Below are 16,234 nucleotides of genomic sequence, written 5' to 3' on the forward strand. Positions count from 1 at the left end.
ATCCAAGGGACAGAAACTGGTGATTGGAGCAGATTTCAATGTACATGTTGAAGGGAACAGAGCTGACGAGAAGGTGATGGGGAGGTATGGTGTCAAGAAGGGGAATGAAGGTCAGTGGATTTTACCAAAAGGATGGACATGGCTATGGTTAATATGTCTTAAGAAGAGGGAGGAACATAGGGTTACATACAAGAGTGGAGGAAGATGCACACAGGTAGATTACATCCTATGCAGAAGAGTGAATCTGAAGGAAATTGAAGACTGCAAAGTGGTGGCAGGGGAAAGTGTAGTTAAGCAGCATAGGTTGGTGGTCTGTAGGATGATGTTGGAGATCAAGAAGAGGAACAGAGGGAGGGCAGAGCCAAGGATCAAATGGTGAAATTTGAAAAAGGAAGACTGCAAGGTTGAGTTTAGGGAGAAGGTGAGACAGGCACTGGATGGTAGTGAAGAGTTACCAGACAGCTGGGAAACTACAGCAGATGTAGTAAGGGTGACAGCAAGAAGGGTGCTTGGCGTGACATCTGGACAGAGGAAAGAGGAAAAGAAAACCTGGTGGTGGAATGAGGAAGTACAGGATAGTATACAGAGGAAGAAGTGGGATAGTCAGAGAGATTCAGAAATTAGACAAGAGTACAAGGTGATAAGGTGCAAGGTGAAGAGAGAGGTGGCGAAGGCTAAAGAAAAGGCGTATGATGAGTTGTATGAGAGGATGGACACTAAGGAGGGAGAAAAGGACCTGTACCGATTGGCTAGATAGAGGGGCCGAGCTGGGAAAGATGTGCAGCAGGTTAGGGTGATAATGGATAAAGATGGAAACATACTCACAAGTGAGGAGAGTGTGTTGAGCAGATGGAAAGAGTACTTTGAGAGGCTGATGAATGAAGAGAACGAGAGAGAGAAGAGGTTGGATGATGTGGAGATAGTGAATCAGGAAGTGCAATGGATTAGCAAGGAGGAAGCAAGGACAGCTATGAAGAGGATGAAGAATGGAAAACCCGTTGGTCCAGATGACATACCTGTGGAAGCATGGAGGTGTTTAGGCAAGATGGCAGTGGAGTTTTTAACCAGATTGTTTAATGGAATCTTGGAAAGTGAGAGGATGCCTGAGAAGTGGAGAAGTGTACTGGTGCCAATATTTAAGAATAAGGGCAATGTGCAGGACTGTAGTAACTACAGGGGGATAAAATTGATGAGCCACAGCATGAAGTTATGGGAAAGAGTAGTGGAAGCTAGGTTAAGAAGTGAGGTGATGATTAGTGAGCAGCAATATGGCTTCATGCCAAGAAAGAGCACCACAGATGCACTGTTTGCTCTGAGGATGTTGATGGAGAAGTTTAGAGAAGGCCAGAAGGAGTTGCATTGCGTCTTTGTGGACCTGGTGAAAGCATATGACAGGGTGCCTCAAGCGGAGCTGTGGTATTGTATGAAGAAGTCAGGAGTGGCAGAGAAGTATGTAAGAGTTATACAGGGTATGTACAAGGGAAGTGTGACAGTGGTGAGGTCTGCGGTAGGAGTGACGGATGCACTCAAGGTGGAGGTGGGATTACATCGGGGATTGGCTCTGAGCTCTTTCTTATTTGCAGTGGTGATGGACAGGTTGACAGATGAGATTAGACAGGAATCCCTGTGGACTATGATGTTTGTTGATGACATTGTGATCTGTAACGATAGCAGGGAGCAGGCTGAGGAGACCCTGGGGAGGTAGAGATATGCTCTAGAGAGAAGAGAAATTAAGGTCAGTAGGGTTACAGAACACGTGTGTAAATGAGTGGGAGATCAGTGGAATGGTGAGGATGCAAGGAGTAGAGCTGGCGAAGGTAGATGAGTTTAAATACTAGGGATCAACAGTAATGGGCAATTACTCAAATTATTATTAATTATTAATTAATAATATTAATAATATATTAACTATTAAATTATTAATAGTAATGAGTAATGGGGATTGTGGAAGAGAGGTGAAAAAGAGAGTGCAGGCAGGGTGGAATGGGTGGAGAAGAGTGTCAGGAGTAATTTGTGACAAATGGATATCAGCAAAAGTGAAGGTCTGCAGGACGGTAGTGAGACCAGCTATGTTATAAGGGTTGGAGGCGGTGGCACTAACCAGAAAGCAGGAGACAGAGCTGGAGGTAGCAGAGTTAAAGATGCTAAGATTTGTATTGGGTGAGATGAGGATGGATAGGATTAAAAACGAGTACATTAGAGGGCCAGCTCAAGTTGGACGGTTGGGAGACAAAGTCAGAGAGGCGAGATTGCGCTGGTTTGGACAAGTGCAGAGCAGAGATGCTGAGTATATTTCGAGAAGGATGTTAAGGATAAAGCTGCCAGGCAAGAGAAAAAGAGGAAGGCCTAAGCGAAGGTTTATGGATGTGATGAGAGAGGACATGCAGGTGATGGGTGTATCAAAACAAGATGTAGAGGACAGAAAGATATAGAAGAAGATGATCTGATGTGGCGACCCCTAGTGGGAGCAGCAGAAAGATTAAGTATTTGAGAATGTTACATGTAGTTGGTGAAGAAAACATGATATCTTAAGTGGTCCAAAAACTGAATACATCAGTTTTGCGAACTCCTTTTTGTGAGGAGCCAGAACTGACAGCTAGCAGCCACATGTGTGAGTCACATACCAAACCTAGATGAGACTCCTGTCTATCACAGGGCATAGCATGTAAATCTAACAAAATATCTGAGTTCTTGCAAGAATTTAGAACTCACAGAAGAATTCTATGGCAACAGGGGGAGTAAATACTACATTCATGTAGGAGGCAAAATGGTCAGGAATTGAACAAGGGCACAAGTAATGAAAAGTCAGTGCTACAAGCTGTTCCACGACACTGACCTAAACAGTGATTACCCACAAATAAACACATCATATGTGTTAAAATGTAGTTACACTTCCGCTCAAATATTGTAGCATGAAAAAAAAGTAATAAAACACATTTCATATATTAAGTAGCATATAAGTTTGTTTATGGAAAAAAATAAGATATAAAAAAGGAGTAACAAATCAAAGCACATTTATCACTCAAGCAGATATATTTTATTGAAATTGTTTACACTTGGAAAAGCAAATACAGTAGAAATATTAACATTACAAACGAGAAAAAAGCAAATTATATAAAAATTTAGCAAGTGCAAACTACAGAACAGATAAATGTATGTTACAATTTGAATGTCTACAACAGCCAAAACACTGGGTAAAATAGATGCAAACAGTAAATGCACATTACAAAGGGAAACAAAAACCTCTGAATGACAGATCTGCTTACTTAAAAATTTTAAAATATTGTAAATTTAACAAGTTTTTCGTACGTGGTCATTAGCTATGAAACTCAGTACAAATCTTTTCTTGATAAGATTATGACCAAGATAAACATTTTTCTCAGTAGCGGTCATAGTATTTAAAACAAAGATTATGGAAAAATGTACATCAAACAGGCTGAGCAAAGATTGCTCGACAGTTTATATTTTCTGAATGCCTGAAAACAGATAAACACATACACAAAACTGACGCATGGCGCAGACTATTCATGTGATTTGGCACATTTTAATTACTTCTTATCCATGGGTGGTGTCATCCTCTACAAAATCCTTTGCTTGTTCTGCTGATATGACATCGATGTGACTTACCTATACAAAAAAGAACACAAAAAATAAATATACAAAAAAAGCTTTTCAAATATTGTACTGGATACCTGTTGACTAATTTAAACACTGCTTTCTTAAAAAACAAGCAAATAAGTAAATAAATAAATAAATAAAACTTGTAGCCAAGGTTTCAATTGAGTACACGTTTCTGCATGGTCTTTTTCCATTACAAAATTTTTGAAAATAATAATATATTTATTACAATTTAGACCAAAATATTGATTTGAAAGGGTGGAAAAAGTTATGAAATCTCAAATAAAATTAAACTATATAATTTAATATGCAATTCTGTCAAAATTCCATCATAACCCTATTTGCATCAACAGACAATATATTCTATGAATTTTATGTTATTGCTCTTCTAATTTATTCAAACGGAAATTCTTTTATATTAAGGATGAGCATTCTGGATACTTCTGTATTCAACTGTCTTCAACTGTCCATCACCTAAAGGTATGTGGTCATAGGTAAACTGAATACTTAAAGAAAAACATGTTACATTTTATACCAAAAGAAGCCTTCATTATTGTCTTGTTACATAAAAGTATGTGAATAACAGAAGCAAATGTGTTGCCAAAACATATTTGGATGCTGGTTAAAATTAAACAAATGGTAGTTGGCAGCAGTTTACAATCCAATGGCTCGATGCAGTTACTCAAAGGAAGTCCCCATGCCCCCAAAGATCAAAATGATAAAATGCTGAAAGAGTAGCAGTGTGAAAGTGGTGGGTGCATGGCCATGTGTTGAAAATATGTTGGGAGAAGCTCTCTTTGGTGCATGTAATTAATGCAGACTTTGTTGTAAAAAGTGGGGAAGTGCCAGATGTTAATGTAGCAAGTGTAACCTTCTATACTGGATTTTTTTTTTTGAGAAAGCAGATTATTCTGAATACATAAGTGACATCTTAAAAGTGGATTAAGCCATGTTAACAAGGGTGAAATATGTATGGAAAAATTTCAAGATAATGTCCCCTATTCTGACGACTGCTGCCTAGTGTAAAAAGTTAAATTATGTAAGAGGTTGTAGATTTTACATGAGAAAGGCAGTGTTAATAAATTCAGAACATGACAGATGATGGAAATAAAAATGGCAACTAAGAGTTAAGTAAAAGAGAGAAACAAAAGAACAAAGTTAAAGAAAAGAATCAGTAGCCTATAGACATTCCATGCAGTGCAGACAGCAGACGTAGGCTAAGGTAATTAAAACATGCGAAGAACATAGTAGAGAACGATGGGTGAAGAGGTACTTTGTGATGGGAGAGGAACAAAATAATCAAAGAGTAAGGTTGAAGATGAGATGGAATTCATTGTAAGAGTGAGTCTAATTCTTAGGGAGTAAACCAGACAACATGCACAAACCAATTAAAGTAGTAGGTTTTTTTTTTTGTGATAAAAACAGAATGACAAAAGTGAAGCTTCATTACATATGGAGAAAGTATTTAGATTTTTTTTGTTTTGCAAATTCTGTCTTGTGTGTGAAAGATGCATACTGCATGTCGTCCACCTATAAAAGGCAACCCACATATATGCATAAACACTAGCAGTAGGGCGGCATGGTGGCGCAGTGGGTAGCGCTGCTGCCTCGCAGTTGGGACACCTGGGGACCTGGGTTCGCTTCCCGGGTCCTCCCTGCTTGGAGTTTGCATGTTCTCCCCGTGTCTGCGTGGGTTTCCTCCTGGCACTCCGGTTTCCTCCCACAGTCCAAAGACATGCAGGTTAGGTGGATTGGCGATTCTAAATTGGCCCTAGTGTGTGCTTGGTGTGTGGGTGTGTTTGTGTGTGTCCTGCGGTGTGTTGGCACCCTGCCCAGGACTGGTTCCTGCCTTGTGCCCTGTGTTGGCTGGGATTGGCTCCAGCAGACCCCCGTGACCCGGTGTTCGGATTCAGCGGGTTGGAAAATGGATGGATGGATGGATAGCAGTATTCTAAGTGTTGGTTGCTTGGTAGCATTATTATATCATTTGTTTAAGGCTTATTTTTATTATTTCTCTACAAAACAGACACAAAGTTTCAAAGAGTTATACACAGGTTTGAGTTTATAACAAATCAAAGAAAGAAAAATCTATTGGCCTTTTAATCCAAAATATTTAATTTTTGTTTTCCTAGATGTATGATAATAATTTTTAACTGTTCACCTTGTTTCTGAACTTCACCCCATAAAATTTATCAGCAGACTCCAAAAGCTCAGGTCTGAATGTTGTTGTAATAAACTGGGCATGCTCTGCCAATTCAACAATCATATCTATAAAACAAAACACAAAAGATAAACTTTAATCTGTATCGAAATTTACAGTAAATGCAAACTGCACTTACTAAATATATCTAGTAATGCAACAACAACCAAGAAAAATATTCAGTTAGTCATCAAAACATAAAATATAAAGTGTTCCTTAAAAATGTTATTTGACTTTTGTGTCCATGGATCTTTCAAAGTACATGAAGAAAACCACAGGAGAAAGATAACTAACTCATTATACGCATGATATCATATGAGTTGTGCATAATATACTGTCAGAAGACATACATTTGCAGATTAATCTTGTATCAGATTAAAGTATAAATATCCTGGGATAACAAGTTCTTAATCTTATTTGTCAAATTATGCATTAAGTAGTATCTCAAAAGTTCCATTTGAGATACTGATGCAGGGTAGCAGAGGGTCTGATCTTCAACTCTCAAGCAATTATTTCTTTCTAATCATAAGGATAGCAAGACAATAAAATTTAAATGAAACATGCAAAAACACTGCCGGAGTACCCAGGAAAGAACTAGGCAGAAATATTTAATTTATTTTGGACTTTTCATAAACAAGTTTTTCTTTTCTTTTGATAAAATAGTTATTGAAACTTATGCCAAAAAAGAAAAACATGAATGAGACATAAATAGGGTTCTACCTATAAGGCATGTATTAATCACATATTTTTACGAATAAAGACATTAACAAATGCTTCTTTTCATCTTAATACTTACAAAGCAATGACAATGTGGTTTTTATTTATCTCTGTGCAATATGGCATATTTAAATAACTTCACTTTGTGGGCTTAAGTGGGGCATAATACACATGTCAAAATTGCAGCTCAGTATAAGGTGTGTGAACCCTTAATTAGTGCTTAATAAGACCAAATAAAACTCTAATATTCACAAATAGTCTTACCAAAGTATCATATATTCTTAACATGCCACTTGGTTGGTAATGCTATATTAGATCACTTTCTGATAAACTGATAAGAAGATGCCTGATAAGAAAACTGGAAAGCTCACATAAATGGCTTGCCAATAGAGAGCAAGGCACAATGGGACTTTATTTTATTGTACAAATGCACATATTTCAATGATTGAGATTACTAGTACTGATTGTAAGGTCTGCTGACTAACAGGGTAAACTCCATCATCCCCATTCACCCCTCCCCAAAAGACTACACAAATGATCAAATAGAACAACTAAAAGACAGTTGTACCCAGTGGAAATGACAATAGTTTAGTTTTACTGCACAATTAACATTCTTGTTACAATTCATTTTCTTCACGTAATATACAGTATATTAGTAGATGAAAGTGTTTATGTTTGCTGGGGCACACACATATCATGTGCAGAGTGTGAAATGTTTGTGACCATCATTGAGGTTTTACAGCTCCAGGAAGCTGTGCTCAAATCCCACAGCAGTTAAGTATGTGTGTGGTCTCCCCATTTGTGCACTGATCTTATCTAGGAGTTTAAGTTTCACAACTCATAGATATGAGGTTACATTCAACTTTAAAGTAAACTGATATATCAAGTCAATCATAAACAATGTTTACCAGGATTGTTTATTACCCTTTCCAAAACTTAAAACATGAAGATTACATTACCAACTGTGATTATCTGAACTTTGCAGATTTGTAAGGATTAACTTGGCTATTACTCGCTCCACTGTAATATTCTAATGCAATCATATGAATAAATTTATAAACCCCTTTAAGTACGGCCAATTCGATCCTCTTGAAAGTGCCTTACACCTGAGTATTCCAAGGTTGAAGTGTTAGTCTTTTTCAACTTTGCAGCAAGCATGCTTGCTCTTATGCAAATTCTCTAGGAGCCTTTTTATTTCCCATGTAAATATAAAAATAAATGTTGCTACACTGCAAGTGCCAGGACCAAAAATGTAATGTAATGCAAAAAATGGCAGTATGCTGAGCTTCCTAAATTCAACCATAATCTTATTATTTAGGATTTACAAGTATCTGTTTACAATGTTAGATTTTTTTTCTTCAAAATAGTTTTGGGACACAGAGCACATTACAGTATTCATCCTCAAACTTTTTTTTTTCTTTAATTTGTGAATTTCCCCTTGGGATTTTAATAAAGTATCTATCTATCTATTATTTTATTGAATTACAGCTCTAAACTATGATTTAGTTAACTGAGATTGCATTGCCACACAGATAAAACAGGATCAGTGGAGTGGTATTGGCATATGCTAGAATAATACTATAGTAATTTTAAAAAACATACTGGCTCCTAGTTTTCTATTCTTTGACCAGATAAATTGATTAGCATCAAATCATAATGTATGCTCTTCTGCTTGTACTGCTGTTTTAGTCAAAATATAAAGCTGTTTTACCAAAAGATGTTAACATGATCAAATATTTCCTGCATTATATTTAAAAACATTGTATTCTTTATTTTTAAAGTGTATGTAATTGATTATGAAACCTTATGAAAACACACAACATACTAAAGGTTCCCGGTTCCATTTCAGATTCAATATTTCGTAATGAAGCTGACATATTATGCAGTGGCACATTTACAACACTATTGATCAAATGAAAATTAATTATTGGGGTAAAACTAAATTCAGTAAAGTAAATCTATTAATACACTTACTTATCCTGTTTAGTTTACTTAAGCTCATAGCAAGTCTGTCTCCATCTCAGCAGTATCATCAACAGCCTGTTCTGGAAGAAATTCCAGTACATTGTAGGGCACATTTACGCACATACATTCACTTGCACTGGGCCAAATATGAACTGCCACTCAACCTAACGTGCAATCCATGCACCAGAAACACCTTGTCTTATATCTGAATACATGCTTCTGAAGCTGTGAGGCAGTGGCATTAAAACTTAACCAACCATGCTGCCTGAATGAGCTACTTCTAGTAGATCAAATAGAGAGTAATCGAATGAATGCTTACCTGATACAGCCTTTCTATGCTGAGCATCCAAAGCCTGGTCAATTTCATCAAACAGGTAAAAAGGAGCAGGGTCACATTTCTGAATGGCGAATATAAGTGCAAGGGCCACCAGAGACTTCTGTCCACCAGAGAGTTGTTGCATTTCTCTCATTTCTCCTTGTTTTCCAGTAAATGAAACCTTAGCCCAAAGAAAATGCATTTTTCTTTTATATTTAGCACATCTCATGAAAAGTACATACAATTATAATGAAAATAAATAATCACTGATATGCATTTTATCAGTTTCTTGTTTTGCATTTAACATTACTACATACAACTTAAGTTGTATAGCCATTTATAACATTAGGAATGCCTTGGTTATATTTTCAAACCAAGTGAATGGTTCTGTGATAAAAAAGAAGTATCAATTCTTATCAAAACATGAAAATTTCTGGGTGATTCCAAACTTATGAACTTTAGTGTATAAAAACAAATGCTTTATTTTTTGTTATATATGTGAGCCACAGGAGTGTTTTATAGGGCTTGGAGAAAGTAAACAAGGGAGGTCAAATGCAGTTTCCATTTGTGCCTTTAAAACGAAGTTGAAATACTCAGAGGACACCTAACATCACTTGCGTTTCAGCAACGCATATTCCACCTCTTCTGTTCCACTGACTATACAATTAACTGTCATCCTGAAAGCAGGCAATCATTTAAAAACCTGCTATATATATATATATATATATACAGTAATCCCTCCTCCATCGCGGGGGTTGCGTTCCAGAGCCACCCGCGAAATAAGAAAATCTGCGAAGTAGAAACCATATGTTTATATGGTTATTTTTATATTGTCATGCTTGGGTCACAGATTTGCGCAGAAACACAGGAGGTTGTAGAGAGACAGGAACGTTATTCAAACACTGCAAACAAACATTTGTCTCTTTTTCAAAAGTTTAAACTGTGCTCCATGACAAGACAGAGATGACAGTTCCGTCTCACAATTAAAAGAATGCAAACATATCTTCCTCTTCAAAGAAGTCAGGAGCAGAGACTGTCATAAAGGCAGAGGAAAATCAATAGGGCTGTTTGGCTTTTTAAGTATGCGAAGCACCGCGGCACAAAGCTGTTGAAGGCGGCAGCTCACACCCCCTCTGTCAAGAACACAGAGAGAGAGAGAGAGAGAGAGAGGGAGAGAGGGAGAGAGAGAGGGGGGGGAGGAGAGAGAGAGAGAGAGAGAGAGAGAGAGAGAGAGAGAGAGAGAGAGAGAGAGAGAGAGAGAGAGAGAGAGAGAGAGAGAGAGAGAGAGAGAGGGAGAGAGAGAGAGAGAGAGAGAGAGAGAGAGAGAGAGAGAGAGAGAGAGAGAGAAACAAGCAAGCAAAAATCAATACGTGCCCTTCCAGCTTTTAAGTATGCGAAAGCACGGTGCAGCATGTCATTTCAGGAAGCAGCTGAACAAAAGATAGCAACGTGAACATAATCTTTCAGCATTTTTAGACTAGCGTCCGTATCGTCTAGGTGTGGGAACAGCCCCCCTGCTCAATCCCCCTACGTCAGGATCACAGAAAGTCAGCGCAAGAGAAAGAGAAATGTAAGCTGGGTAGCTTCATAGCCATCTGCCAATAGCGTCCCTTGTATGAAATCAACTGGGCAAACCAACTGAGGAAGCATGTACCAGAAATTAAAAGACCCATTGTCCGCAGAAACCCGCGAAGCAGCAAAAATCCGCGATATATATTTAAATATGCTTACATATAAAATCCGCGATGGAGTGAAGCCGCGAAAGGCGAAGCGCGATATAGCGAGGGATTACTGTATAATAAAAAATATATAATATGTGTTGTATGCTATGTATACTCAAGTGTGTGTTTCTATTGGCATTTATTATTAGCACTTTTCTGAGGAGACAATCAAGAAAAAATTCAAGTTAGCAATAAACCCAAACTTGAGATAAACAAGATACACAGTGAAAAAGTACTGATTGCTATCCTTTCACCCAAAATTTCTGAATACAAAGCCCTCAAATTATCATCTATGGGAGTCCTAAGGCTTTATCTGAAGTAATAAAAAAAAAGAAAAAACATCACAAAACAACTTACCCTAATCCCAACTCCAGTGAACTGATCTACAGAGGGAACACTGCTTTGTGACCCTGATCCTCTTTCACCATCACCTCCACCTTCTCCTTCATCCTGAGATTGTCCTCCTTCAGTATCCCCCTTCTTCATTACAAGTGTGGCCTTTCCTCCAGGAACCAACTTTTGGAAAACCTCACTGAAATTTTTGGACACCTGCATTTTAAAGCAAATAATTAAAATGTTCATGGTGCTCTGACAAGTATGCACATTCAATACAAATGTTAAGATAACTACAAAAGATTATTAGAGGTTTCTACTTGTAAGACTTGCTTCAAAAAGTATGTAAAACTGACAACCTTATTTTAAAGTCATTAGATTATAAAATTCTAGACTGAGAGAACTGTGAACAAATTTATAAGAAAGACATATATAGAAAAAAATACAATTTTTTTTAGAATTCTGTTCTCTGTACTCATCAAGTTCATGTATACTGCTGTGATTTTCAGAGTTGATACATTACCTGCTTGAATGTTAGTTGAATAGCTTCATATTTTCTAAGTTCAAGAACATTCATTAATTCCATAATAGATTTGTAACCACGGTCTAACTCCTCTTGTCTTTTTATCAGTTTTTCCTTTTGTTCAGAGAAGTTCACAAACTGGTCCAAAGCTTTCTTATTAACATGGCTGTATTTCTTCAGTTCTGTGTTGCACTGTTCCAATTTTCGGAATAACTAAAGTGGAAGAAAGTAACAAGATACTGTAGAAGATAGAGAATACACTAAAGTAAAAAAAACAACAATTCATTAAGATTATGTTTTATTTAGTTTAATACAAAATTATTAATAAAAGACATGGCTTTGTAAAAAAAACAAAAACTTTCAGCTATACTATCAGGGTTAATATAATATATATTAATTTCTTCATTTTCAATATCTGCTTGAACCATTGAAGACTTTCAAACAAAAGGAAACAATCCTAGCAGGGACCAATCTGGGAGTCAGTGCCAATAGCTTAATGTAATATTACCCACCAAAATAAGCAAGTTATTGAGTTGATGCAGATGTCTTGACTGTGATTTTTAAAGACTATGTGAGTAAGACATTCATTACTATATTGTATTAGGCCTGTTTATCAAAAAAAACTCATGTAATAAACATTAGCACTGAATTCAGTTGCCACCTTGAATGCTTGCATCCTATGGTCTACATAAACAGAACTGAAGTGTTAACAGCTCCAGTCACACAAGAAAAAAAAACACACACACAAACAGAAAATTAAGTGAAATGATACCACCTGCATGGTCAACATGGACATACATAACTTTGTGTAAGCATACTATTCTCTGTAAATTTGCATTGAAGGTGGCAGGCTTCACAGAACTAATTTTAAATCCAACACGCATCTGTATTCCAAAGCTCTCACTCCCTCCCCTGTCTGTTTAAACATTAGCAAAAAAAAAAAAAAACATGAGGCCAGCCCACAGAACTAAAATAACATCCCGCACGGCAAAGTTTTAAATTTGGTTCTACATGTCCCAAAGGACTCCTCCTAGAAGGCATGCCTTTAGATACAAATCACACACTGCATATATTCAAAAAAAGATATGATGCCGCAGATCATGTAATATGGTTGAATATTCTGACAAATAGAATCCTTTGGTTTTTAGGACACTTGATTGTTTATTGTGACTGTCAAATTTGTTTTTCCACTAGCAATGTTACTAGTGATGATCCTATATCAGGATCCCAAGCTTATTATCTAAACATACATCACAGCTAGAGAATGGTAGTAAATTTATGAACTTTTAAAATCGCTGATTTATTATTTATTATAACAAAAAAAAAGGTTTTAAATATTCAAACTATTTTAGTTCCAAATTTTATTCCTTGATCGAACTTTCCCATCTGCAGCACTAATCATTGCCATGATAAAATTAAGTGGGGTTCCTACAAGAATACAGGTATCCCCTTGAAGATACTGTACACTGATTTTATCATTCTATTTGTGGTGCCCTATTCCAGATCAATCACTTTAAAGAATTCTTGTCTACTAATAAACGGTCTAAAACTCCTGGACCACTCTTGCACTTCAAAATTTTTCAAAGCATAAAAACACATGAAATTGTGAATCTTGTGTACTGACTGTTTCTTTAAATGGGATTGTCTTTTTTCAGGTGTGCACAAGCCAATACATAATTTAAAAGCTGCACTAACTAGACAATTTTTTTTACAAAAAATAAAGGATTTCCAATCAACTATGTGTTGTGGGCAGGGCAATGCACAAACACTATGAGATAATAAATAAATAAGTAGATAAATAAATAAACACTCGCACTTTTAAGAATTATTGCCTCCAGCAATGGCAATATACAAAGCTGTACATTAAGATGTTTTAGCAGTAGGCATTTATGAAACAAGCTGCTCGGATTAAGAGAGTAAATCAGAAGACAGAATTCAATTAGTAACCTTGTAGTTTAAAATTCAACATCCTAGTAATTTTACCACACACATTTTTTTTTCTGGGGAAGGCATTTAGCTTTATTGCTTTGTGGTCAGTTTTTCCATTAATTCCTAAACGCATAAAACTTAATAAGGAGTGGATAAAATATTTGCATTCTTCTAATATTCTATGGTTCATTCCATATTTAGTCTGCCCATATGCAGAAGTAGGACTCCATTCACTGCATCGAGTATGCAAAACAAGACAATATTTATAAAACAGTTCACAGCGCTTTGACATCATACTTCAAAGGAAGAAATAATAATTTTTTAAATCTTGCCAAACACTAAAGATGGCAATAACTTGAGGTGGGTAAGATGTATCATTTCCATTGCTTGTTTTTTTAAATATTTGCTTTATGGCTTATAACAACAACCACAATAATAATAATAAAAAAATCTATACTGCTTGGCAAACTCTGGTGTACTTAGAAACGATCTTCAAGTTGTGATTATGGATGTGCAGAAAAGAGGCTTCCACCTACTAGTTAAGTCCTAATATCAAAGAAGATAAATGAATAAATCTAAGACTGGCTGGATTAGAGAAATGTAATATAAACCAGAGTTGGGAACAAACTGATGATGCTGTCCAGTATATACCCTAAGCTTGCAAATGTTCTTTAAAAAAATGATATGAAGGTAGATATATTAAGAGAAAGCACCATTTGACCTGCTCTGCTTTGTAGAGGTTAACTGTTAATTGAAAAATGTATGTAACACTGCACAAGTTTGTTCACAAATGAACTGCGCTTAAAGCAGTAAGAAGACTTAACATCTTTAAACATACTTGTTTCAATGTAAGAGTCTGGTATTTTTCGAAGGCCTCCTGAGGAAGGGAACCAAGTTCTCTTATTTTCTTCATGCACTCTTCTTTTTTCTTCAACAGCATTCCTTGTCGGTTTGTCATTTTCTCCAGCTCTTTAGTATCATGATTAATAGCGTCATTCTGTTCTTTCTCTATAGTTTTCCACCGTTCCACACTCTTCTGAAGTTCTTTAATCTCAATTTCTGTCTTGTCAATCAGTCCATCAAGATCTGAAAAAAATACATATAACTATTAAAATACATTTTTCATAAAAAATAATTTTTTTGCAAAAATTTCCAAAAGCACTATAATCCAAAACACCTCATATTTTATAACCCTGTTAGAACTTTAATTCATTTGGGGCTGCATAATTTTACTCACGATTTTGATCTGCGGTTAGTTGTGCCATCTTCCAGAGATTTTAGTTCAAATCTCGGAGCAAGGTACTCTCTGTTTGGAGTTTGTTCTTTTTCAACAATGTTTGTATAGACATTTCTCCAAAATTATACCTAATATCTGCAAATTAGGCTAGCAACTACATATAAAAATGTCTCCCTGTGGTAATGATACAGCACAGCATCAACATAATTTGAAAATATAGAGGTATGCTTTTAAGTTTGTGCATGAAAATTTCAACGTGTGAGAACGGGAATCACAGTTTATTATTTTAAAAAAATATATAAAAAAAGACATATAAAGGTCGAGTTTTTCCACTTTTGGAATTAATTGAGAAACAGATTTATGTGAGCTTTGAAAGTGGAATAACATCACTGATCAAATGAAGTGCAATCATTTAACTTGTACTGTCCCGCATTTGTAAAAGGAGATGAAAAACAACATTAACTGCTTTTAAATAGTCTCCTATACAGCCCAAATTAACGAACAAAGGATATCCATTAATTCTCTGACTGTAATGGGCCCATATACAGATGTCTTATCAGATCAAGCATCTGTCCATTTTCTAACCAGTGTATACAGTTCGGTGCTGGAATGCGACTTGCATGTATCCACAGTTATGTGTATAGGAATGTGGGATGTGGAGGCTACCAGTGCTAACAACAATTGTAGCCAAGAAACAAGACTCAAACGATATGGCTATTTGGCCAGTCTGCACCACAATGACATGAGCTGCTCCACGTGTTAATACCAAAATAAAATTTATTTAGTGCTTCAATGCTTCAAAGGACAAGGCACATCTCCCTAGTAATACGCTTAAAAAACGCTTCTTTGATTCATCAGCAGCTTCAAAATTTACAAACATTCTAAGCAACCAGTCTGTTTGTAGTGCTAACTACAAAAAGCGAGGATAATGTAAATAGTACAGTAAGGTGGAAAATTTTAATACCAAGGTGAGAGCTGCTGCTAACATAGTCGTACCTGAAAAGACAGTTAAAAAATCTTCTAGCATTGTTATACCATGGAAGACCCAAAGAGTGTCTGATTTAAAGAGAACATGCTGGAGAGCTGAGCGTAAATTAAGAAAAACTAAACTAACTATCCACTATGAGATATTGAAGGTTAAAATAACAGAATACAACAACATAGTCCGTCTTGAGAGGCGCTGCTATTTCTCTAGAATTATAAATAACAATGCTAGTAATCTTATTCTGTACGATTTATCATCTGCTAAACCCAGGTCACTCAATGGAATGCCTCCAAAATACTGTACTTCCAGTGAAACTTGTGAGGTTATTGCTGTATTTTTTAATCAAAAAATGAATGATATTAGAAACAATATAGTACATCTCCCCAAAACTGATCCTCTTAAGCCCCAGTACTCCATTATAAACAAATTAAATTCTTTCACCATGATAGATTTACCTGATTTATATAAAATAATTTCTCAGCTGAGACCCTCCACCTGCGTCCTTGACCCAATACCAACAAGTTTTTTCAAAGAAGTATCCGGCGTGCTAATTGACAGTATTCTTGACATAGTAAACTTGTCATTAGATATGGCACTCTTCCCAGACTGTCTTAAGACTGCTGTAGTTAAACCCCTACTCAAGAAAAATAATCTTGACTCCTCTGCTTTTGAAAATTTTAGACCTCTCTC

General features: G+C 36.2%; 1 protein-coding gene across 1 annotated transcript in view; it reads right to left on the reverse strand.

The window, feature by feature from the left end:
- Positions 1–3,014: 3,014 nt before the first annotated feature.
- Positions 3,015–16,234, reverse strand: part of smc3 (structural maintenance of chromosomes 3) — a 106,133-nt gene continuing 92,913 nt past the window's right edge. Inside the window, 6 exon segments of the mRNA XM_028795841.2 lie at positions 3,015–3,627; positions 5,780–5,886; positions 8,820–8,997; positions 10,895–11,086; positions 11,394–11,606; positions 14,161–14,408. Coding sequence (XP_028651674.1) covers positions 3,556–3,627; positions 5,780–5,886; positions 8,820–8,997; positions 10,895–11,086; positions 11,394–11,606; positions 14,161–14,408 — 1,010 coding nt within the window. The 3' untranslated portion in view covers positions 3,015–3,555.

The sequence above is a fragment of the Erpetoichthys calabaricus genome, chromosome 2 (genome assembly GCF_900747795.2).
Source record: "Erpetoichthys calabaricus chromosome 2, fErpCal1.3, whole genome shotgun sequence".
Taxonomy (NCBI): Eukaryota; Metazoa; Chordata; class Cladistia; order Polypteriformes; family Polypteridae; genus Erpetoichthys; species Erpetoichthys calabaricus.